Raw genomic sequence first — 9,957 nt, 5'->3', positions numbered from 1 at the left:
TTAGAGCTACTCTGGTTCTTTAACGTGCACCAGTGTATAGCACTGTTACACGGGACCCCAATTTAACGTCCCTCCCGGAAGACGATTAGTATTTTAGTGATGCGACGGGGAATCGAACTGCGACCCCGTATCTGGATTGATAGTCAAGTGGGTTGTACCCCCATATAGATTTATAGATAGTGGAGGACAGCTTTTCTGGAGCTGTCGGTTGTAGAAGCACATACGATACTATCTGTCAATTTATTCCAGTCCATTCTAGTATTTGGTAAAAACGAATGTTTGTATCTTATGGTCTTACACTGCACTTGCATAAAGTACTCAGTATTATAAACAATGTGTCTCTCGATAATGTTATCTGAGCGGAAGTCACGGTAACTGTACGTTTATTTTGGCGGACAGTTTTTAAATAGTCGATAACCGCACGGCATGGTAACAGTCCCTCGACAACCTTTTAGAAGAAGTTCAAGCGATTCGCCCTCCTTCGATCTTGCAGGGATGGGAGCGTCAGGTCTTGGAGCATCTAGGTAACGCAGCCGGAGTGTTTCGTGGTATTTGTTGTTTCTGATGGAACGGTATTGCAAACAGTCGGCAAATAATCGTACTGTGGACTTGACCGACTCCTGGAGGTCGGTGTTGAGGCAAAGAAATAGTAATGGACTCAGTACTGGGCCTTGTGGTACGCCGAAATCGATATGGGCTAGCTCTGATTCTTCGCCTTCAACAACAATATTCATAATCCTTTTGGTGAGGAAATCGCTGAGCCTGTGGTTTAAATTGCCTTTGACGCCGTATTGTTCAAGTTTGTGTATATAATTCGGTGGGGTACGTTGTCGAAAACCTTGCTAAAATCCAGTATTGCCATGTCTAATTGAGTACCTGGGTCAGTCTTGGTAAGTAGATCATGGCCTGTTGTTATAAGTTGGTTTTCACAGGAGTAGCCAGCCCGTGATTTAAAGAAGTTAGGATGTTATTGCGTTCAAGGTTAGATAGAATATGTTTACATATGATGTGTCCTAACTTCTAGAATTTCATAGGTTACAAAAGTTTTGGTTTACGTCATCTTTCTTGTGAATTTGACAAAAGCATTTCTCCAGTCCAAAGGGCCTTCCAGTGTCTAATAGTGGGTGATACTTATTGCAAGTGCTAGCTGATGAGCACAGGTCTTTAACACCATGTTTGGAATCATGTCGGGTCCCTGAGCTTTGGCTGTGTTGGTCGTAAGCAGTCAGTTTCTCAACGCCTTTAGCAGGCCTTTAGCAGTAATGTTGAGGGCAGTAATTTTGAGTCCTCCTTCGCATTGTTGTGATAGGGAACTGTTTGTTTCCATCGTCCTTGGTGAACACTGACCTGAACTGGCTGTCCAGGATTTGAGCCTTGTCCTTGTTTCTGTTGTTGACAAGTCTGCCGATCTTTTTGAGCAGGGCCACACCAACACTATTCGGTCTGTGTGACTTGACGCGCCTCCGAAATGGATTGTTTTTCTCGTCGAGCAACCTCTGATTGTGTGGTAGATGCATTTTATCTCTGCTTTCTTGAAGCCTTTCTGCACTCCCTCTGATATAACTTGAAGACACCCCACTGGTTTGTCTTCCTCGCATGTTTGTTATTTCTTGATTTACATCTGGGACAAATAACAATATCTTACTCCCAGCTTACATGCACGTCTGGTCACTCTTCTCAAGTCTATTAAGCCAGGGTAGTGTTTGGATGGAATGTGCTTGTCAATGGATATATTAATGATTGATTTCAGGGTTTCTTAGAGTTTTTTGGTTACAGGGTGTTGATTGTCGGTGTCTCTGGTGATCTCCTCTGTAGATACATGTAGCTATCTTTTTATTAATCTTAATGTTTGGATATATATGTCAATATGACCCATGATACAAAGAATTCAAAACATACGTGTACAATGCAAATCAAATAATTTAATATGGATGGACGTAGTGTGTTCTTGCTTTAATTGCATTTGGAGACTTGATGTGACCGACCCCAATATCATGGTTTAAACATTTCTTTGATGCAGTTATGACTTCGCTCTTTAAATGCACACATCAATATTGCATGTTCAATTGCAATGCACTTCATGCTAATTTGAACATAAAACTTACTTTGTCTCGATTAAACAGCAGTGGATTCCATCAGGTGTCGCTTATTTATAAGCTAATGTAAATTGATTCAACTTTTAATCCCAGCATTTATTGATAAACGACTTGTTTATATTTAAACAAATTTTATATATCTTGATTGTCACTTGCAGTTCTAGTCTATTGGTTTGTCCCAGTAGCTTCCATTGCATGAGTTGTTCAGTTACAGTATCAAACGTATAATTCATCTGTAAGGAACTGACGAGAATTGTAGCAAATGTTCGTAACCGTCCGACATAACAGCAACTGTTAGGAACTGTCCAATATTATAGCACTGTTTGGCGATTAAAGCAACTATTAGGAACTGTCTGGCTATTACAGCAACTGTCTGACGATAACAGCAACTGTTAGGAACTTTCCAAGAAGTACTGAAACTGTTAGGAACTGTCCAAAGAATTTCCCATACATTTCTTTTTTCTCAAGCATTGTCTTTACATAGCACCAAGGATTTTTTTAGTCAAGAAGTTAATGGTATTTATCAATTAAATGTACTGCATTATTATCAATCAAACAAGCTGTTTGGGGCCTGAAGCCATAACTACATATTTTTAATCATATTATATTTAATCAAACAAGCGAAGACAACAACATAGCACGTTCGTTTGCAAGGAACTGTCTGACTAAGTCTTCCACCGACTCCTCGCTTCGCCGGACCTGCTTTTCCATCATAACCTTGAAATCTTCCGTAACTCCTTTATTCACACCTCGAGTCACTGTCCGCTGTCTGAAAACAATACATTCATAAAACAGTGTTAACTTTTAGAGAATAACAATATGTATTGATTTAAAATTAAGTTTGAATCAACTTTATTCCATTGTGACACAATCTTTATACTATGTACAAGACAGTCTTCAACAATTTTTAACTTCATGCCCAGGCCAAAATTTCTCGAAATATCTCAGGTCCCTCATAACAGGATTAAGGTAAGCTGACTGTTTTGGGTTTGGTACAATTTTCTTAATTCTCTCATTACAAAAAAAGTTGAGACTACTACAGAAAGTTTATTCTATTAGATAATGATGCTAAACTACTTTTTGTTATGCAAAATAAAGTATAAGCAACTTGTCTTAATAAAGTAAGGAATTTAAGACTATTATGCTTAAGAAAGTTCGAGAAATTTTGGGCCTGATTTCAATCACCTTATTGCCATTTGGCTAACATTCCAATAAAGTTTCATGAAGATTAGGAAGAACGTGTTGCATCTATGGACCTATATTTGACATGGCATGTGTTCGAACGCATCTAAGAGTTCAAAGGATACACCTTCAGAACAAATGTTGAACATTTGACTCCAAACAGTTCTCTTTATGACATATGTCATGTTCCGTCAAGACCCAGTTTTAAGCTTGTCTACGATATCATTGAAACAAACATTCTGTTCAAGTTTATCAAGCTTGAATCAGAGCCTCCAAAGTGATAAACTTATTGTGGATGACAGACACCAACAGATTCATACTTCAAAGTAATTACAAAAAGCTAAAGGCCAAAGACTAAATTCATCATATTAACTCTTCTTGGAATCAGATAAGTCCAAAGTTTCTCTTTCAATGTAAATTTTAAGAAGGTCATTGTTTTAGAAAAAACATGTGAACATGAATAACTAATGATGTCAAGATCACCTTGACAAGTCACATATGAGCAACTGGGGACAGTTAAGGTCATTATTAAATAATGATGGAATCACTCCTAATTCATCTCATGTATAATGAGTTCATGGATCACTGCCCCACTGGTTGAAATGTACAGTGTTCAACACCATAGAGGGCAGTAAATCAAGGGAATGGGAGTCCATCAAGTCTTCCGGTTGAATGGACAATTATGTAGGTTAATTTTACCACTTCACATAATTCTTCATTATAGATGATAAATCATGTGTAAGTAGCTCCTACAGAATTATTGGGTTGCAACTGTTGATGTGCAACCATCCCCCTAAAACCCAAAGATATATAGCTTAAATATTATTGAGCCAGGAGGGGGATGGGAGCTTGGGGTTTCCCCTTACTCAATCTACTATCAGTCTTATGAACAAAACCAGAAGTTTTAAGGCAGACAGAAGTAACAGACATGAAGCAAATAATATTCAAAGAGTTTTTACTTGTCATGGGTATTTGTAGAATTTACCGCTACACTATTGAAGAATATTGATTATCAAGATACTCAAAAAAATTATTTGATGGAGGTTGGAGAGAACTCAATTACCTACAGATAACTTCAGTTGAAACTTGTTACGTCAAACGTATTATCTCGAAGTTTTTCCCCCAGAGGTCCGAACTATTTCGAAATAAGGAGTTTTGGCTGTATGTATAAGTACACTTACTGAGCTATTGTGGAAGTTGATATGGGTAAAACATCTAGATTCACATTGCCTCCCTCCATGGTCTTCAGCAAGCAAAACTCCTCCAACATATCAACATCTGAATTGATGATTAAGGGGGAACATGTGTGAACAACAACCCTGGTCTGTTTTATTTGCCGGCAAACAAGAGCAATATGCCTGATCAATTATTAAAAGATGAGTTATTGGTCTTGCTATGCATGTTCGGATTGTCTCCATCAGAATATGAACTAAGTTTCATTGGAATATCTTGTTGTTGTTTTTAGTTATAGCTGAGGACATGACAATATGTTAACTTGTTTTCTTCAGTACCGGTGAGCTAAAAATGAAATCTCAGAATATGATGCCTTACGTTAAGTGTGTTTCAACACTTTTTATGGTTATGTGCTTAAATGTAGTACTAGTAAGAACAACTTTCATCTCTATGAATGATATCTTTACAAACACCTAAACATACCTTAAGGTCTAAATAAGGTCAATATACCTAAGTATTGAAGACATTTATAAATATAACACTACAGTATGCAATGCAGTCAATAATAATGGCAAAGATAACATGAAAATAACCAGGTCACATAGCAAAACAAATTCACTTTATTATTCAAAGGATACTGATCATATAGTTGAAGAACTGAGTATATGTGAATGAGCCCTGCTTTTGTATCTTCTTCACAATCTGTGCGAAGAGTTCTTCGTTTACCGGCCAATCAAATTGCAGTAAAACTAACATGTGACCCAGCAGTGCATCTGACTTCCCAGCAAACGCTTTCTCCTGCAAAAATATTGCAATTATATGTTAATACAATATGTGTTCTTGATAACACTAAATAGTAAATATGTATAAGAAATGTTGAAGATTTTTTTCAGAAGTTCAGTTTCTCTTCAATTTCTAGACCAGAAAAACAACAACAGTTGTGTCATATTCATTACTAGACAGTACATGGTTCCTTGGAAGATGTAAATAAGTTCATACTACAAGTACCTTTGGTATAATCATGATTAAAGCAGATAGGTAATAGTATGATGTTGCACAGTCCATTTTAATGTTAAAACTTGGTTCCGATCCCACTACACCATTTCAACTTCATTTGATGGAAAGACTGCTGATCTAAAAAGATACTGCCAAATCCAATTACGACAAGCCATCTACAAAACACATGTACCTTAAAACAGGTGATTAGCATCTGAATACAGTAAGGTATCATCTGTAGTTCAGAGCAGGGAGCCAGCACAAGGTGCCGACCTGAGCCAAATGTATACTGGTTCCCTGTACTCGGAGTGTCTGATGGTTCGGGTGGGGAGGATGGAAGAGCAGATATAACATCTAGTATCAGCTCACAGGCTTTCTGAAAATTGTTTATAGAAGAGGGTTGAAAATGCAGTGTACATGAAATTTGTAGTTGATAAATGCATTGATGTACATTTAAGGAATGAATTGCAGGATTGATATCATATAGGGGTATGAACGCAGTCGGGCTGGTTCAAGTGTGTGGAGTCCAAAGGACAGCATGCGTATTTAAACAAGCCCAGCTGTGTTCATATCTCCGATCCGAATATATCTGAAGATGTTGACGTATTCATCAGAAAATATTTGTTATTGCCGAAAGGAATGGAAGTTGAGGTGAAACTATTTGCTCATAAATATTTAACTTATCACATGTTGCATGAAACACACATACTGGTATTCAGTTGACCAATCAAAAAGTTGTGTTTTGTGAGCAAATAATTTCCAGGGGCAATTTAAAAAATACAAAATACACAAATCCGAATGAAATTTTCAAAGTGAGGATGAATATCTATGTCTCAATAGCGCTATGCAAGGTGTTTAAATCTATGGATATCAATAATTTCCCTTGATTATGAAAGCAGAAATTCATACTTACTGAATAATTGCTGAGGCAGTAATAACAGCATGCAAGCTGTAAGGAATGCCTGATCTGAAATACAATTATGCTAATTGAAGTAAACAAGTCAGACTTTACATAAATTTAAATTAATAGTGACACTTCCCTTTTCATAATTCATACAGTAAAAGCAATAACATTACAAATATCACACGCAGTGATGCTATTTTTCAATGTCCTGGGGGCAGTATTCATAAAACTCTTATAGTCAAATATCAGAACACATTCAGCACCTTCCACTAATATCATTGCTTCTTCCATCTATGTCAACATCACCTTCCTTCACATGTTCAAATTATTATTTTTTCTTTAAATCCATAAAGGCTTATTCACTATCCACACAGAAGATAAGATTGTAGCTTAGAATAATCTACATGAAGTTCAATGGAAAAGTCTGATTAATAAATTTATTATTAAGTAAAAATGAAATTTCTTCTAAAGAATAAAGTGTATAATAATTATTTGAATCTATGAACCCCCAAAATAAAAAATAATTATCTTTAAGTGACTATGTTGAAGACTTAATAAAATTTAAAATCTATTCCCTTGTTACTAAAAATAGAAAGTAGTGGAATCTCCAACAAAAAGGGAGACCATATAGCAAGACTTGCTGCCCTTGCTTCAAGAGTAAACATTACATAACTATTGTATTTGTAGAGGGTCACCCAAGTAAGCTTTCTGTAAAGTTCAATTGAATTTGGACAAGTAGTTTTAGAGGAGATGGTTTTTAGAGCAAAACAGGAAGTCGGCCATTTTGTTGTTGTTGTTGTTGATCAATCGTGACCCCTTGTTATATTTTTGTAGATGGTCACCCAAGTAAGCTTTCTGTAAAGTTCAATTGAATTTGGACAAGTAGTTTTAGAGGAGATGGTGTTTAAAGCAAAACAGGAAGTCGGCCATTTTGTTGTTGTTGTTGTTGATCAATCGTGAACACTTGTTATATTTTTGTAGATGGTCACTCAAGGAAGCTTCCTGTGAAGTTTCATTGAATTTGGACTGGTAGTTTCATAGGAGATGTTTTTTAAAGCAAAACAGGAAGTCGGCCATTTTGTTGTTGTTGTTGTTGATCAATCGTGACCCCTTGTTATATTTTTGTAGATGGTCACTCAAGGAAGCTTCCTGTGATGTTTTATTGAATTTGGCTTAATAGTTTCAGAGGAGAAGTAATTTAAGCAATTGTTGACGGACAGACGGACGGACTGACGGACAGACAATAAAATCTTCACTTCGTGCTCTGGTGAGCTAAAAACATACCTTTGGACACACATAAATAAAACAAACATACTGCTTTCTGGAATGTCTCAGGTCCCGTTTTAAAATTGAAACTCTTTGAAACACCCATATCATACGTGAAGTATTAAATGCATTTCCTATTAAATCTATAATTATATATGATTAAACCTGATAACATTAATACATGACACCCCCAAATGACACCCGAGAAAATTCAGCACCTGGACTGTACAGTGTATTCTATACTAATTGCTTTTAGATTGCTTGTGAAAGACAGCAAAACTCTGATATGAATTACTCTGGAGTCTGTTTCCTGGGCAGAAACCAATACTATACAATAACATGTCCTTATTAAGATGTAATGATGGGGATCGAACATAACAACCTCTTGGTTGAGGTACAGACCTCTAGACCTCTCTCACACAATTATTAATTCTGTTTTTGAGCCAATATAGTGGCTTTGTTTTTGCTTGTGTTTGATTTATGAGCCCGAGTACCTGCAGTTTGGCTTTTGGGTTGGCTCATACCTGCAGTTTGGCTTTTGGGTTGGCTCATACCTGCAGTTTTGCTTTTGGGTTAGCTCATACCTGCAGTTTTGCTTTTGGGTTGGCTCATACCTGCAGTTTGGCTTTTGGGTTAGCTCATACCTGCAGTTTTGCTTTTGGGTTAGCTCATACCTGCAGTTTTGCTTTTGGGTTAGCTCATACCTGCAGTTTTGCTTTTGGGTTAGCTCATACCTGCAGTTTTGCTTTTGGGTTAGCTCATACCTGCAGTTTTGCTTTTGGGTTAGCTCATACCTGCAGTTTTGCTTTTGGGTTAGCTCATACCTGCAGTTTTGCATTTGGGTTAGCTCATACCTGCAGTTTTGCTTTTGGGTTAGCTCATACCTGCAGTTTTGCTTTTGGGTTAGCTCATACCTGCAGTTTGGCTTTTGGGTTGGCTCATACCTGCAGTTTGGCTTTTGGGTTAGCTCATACCTGCAGTTTTGCTTTTGGGTTGGCTCATACCTGCAGTTTTGCTTTTGGGTTAGCTCATACCTGCAGTTTTGCTTTTGGGTTGGCTCATACCTGCAGTTTTGCTTTTGGGTTAGCTCATACCTGCAGTTTGGCTTTTGGGTTGGCTCATACCTGCAGTTTTGCTTTTGGGTTAGCTCATACCTGCAGTTTTGCTTTTGGGTTAGCTCATACCTGCAGTTTTGCTTTTGGGTTAGCTCATACCTGCAGTTTTGCATCTGGGTTAGCTGATACCTGCAGTTTTGCTTTTGGGTTAGCTGATACCTGCAGTTTTGCTTCTGGGTTAGCTCATACCAACAGTTTTGCTTTTGAGCTAATGTAGTGGCTTTGTGTTTGCTTGTGTTTGAATGGTTAGCTCAAACATGTACCTGCAGTTTTGCTTTTGAGCTAATGTAGTGGCTTTGTGTTTGAATGGTAAGCTCATACCTGCAGTTTTGTTTTTGAGCCTATGGAGTAGTTCTGTAGGTGTCTAACAGCATCCTGGAAGGCCCCCTGGTACAGAAACATGTCCGTCTGGAAGTGTCCCATCCAGCTCCACGTCTCCATACGCCAGTTAGTGCAAAGCACAACGAACTCTGGAATATTCATTTTGTTGAGAGATGACATGCATATTACATGAAGCTACATGCTGTTTTGAATAATTTGCATGACATTTATACCTCTAATTACATCCCAGGGGCTTACATGAAGCATTTTGAATTTTACACCTGTATAGTTGAGGAAGCAGTGAAAACATTAAAGTATTTCATTAGTGTGGTCTCAAAATTGTATACAGATGGGAGCTGGGATGCTAAAAACCAACAATTTGCCGGTCTGGAATGATTTTGACCACGTCGAACCAATTTTAGTAACAGAAAATTGTTCAAAAATCAGTCTGAAATTTGTTCATTTTTTTATATTTTTGGTCCAAAAGGGCTTAGTCAGAAAAAATTGTTATACACAAACCTGGTTTGTCAATCACTCATTCCCCAAACACCCTAATAAATAAATTAGGTGAATGTACAAGTCCTTAGCATTATTCCTAATTTTGGGATTAAGCACTAGTCTTTTTGGGGAACCTAAATTTATTTGTACACCCAGTTGAACTGACATATGCTTAGAAACACCTCTGTATCCAACTGGGGATATAATCTGTCATGTGATTTACTAGAGCTACCACAGAAGTTGATTAATACCCCTGCATACCAAAGTGTTGGAATGCCAATTAAGTTTCAAATCTAACCTTGTGTTACAAAGATATGGACCAGACACAAACTTCCATCATTACAATAGAAAAGTATACAAAGTTCAGATGGTTACTGTGACCTTTCGCTCAAAGGTATGGACACAA

At 37.4% G+C, this 9,957-nt stretch overlaps 1 protein-coding gene across 3 annotated transcripts in view; it reads right to left on the bottom strand.

The window, feature by feature from the left end:
• Nucleotides 1-2,163: 2,163 nt before the first annotated feature.
• Nucleotides 2,164-9,957, bottom strand: part of LOC128234969 (integrator complex subunit 10-like) — a 17,407-nt gene continuing 9,613 nt past the window's right edge. For all 3 annotated transcript variants that reach the window (XM_052949625.1, XM_052949627.1, XM_052949628.1), the window contains exons 12-17: nt 9,054-9,202; nt 6,361-6,414; nt 5,641-5,823; nt 5,090-5,249; nt 4,460-4,556; nt 2,164-2,865 (exon numbers count right to left, since the gene is read on the bottom strand). In XM_052949625.1, the coding sequence (XP_052805585.1) occupies nt 2,709-2,865; nt 4,460-4,556; nt 5,090-5,249; nt 5,641-5,823; nt 6,361-6,414; nt 9,054-9,202 (800 nt within the window). In that variant the 3' untranslated portion in view covers nt 2,164-2,708. The remainder of the gene's footprint in view (nt 2,866-4,459; nt 4,557-5,089; nt 5,250-5,640; nt 5,824-6,360; nt 6,415-9,053; nt 9,203-9,957) is intronic.

This window comes from Mya arenaria, chromosome 5 (assembly GCF_026914265.1).
Source record: "Mya arenaria isolate MELC-2E11 chromosome 5, ASM2691426v1".
NCBI classification, from domain to species: domain Eukaryota; kingdom Metazoa; phylum Mollusca; class Bivalvia; order Myida; family Myidae; genus Mya; species Mya arenaria.
The sequence above is the reverse complement of the archived record's forward strand: the minus strand, read 5'-3'. Positions and strand labels throughout refer to the sequence as shown.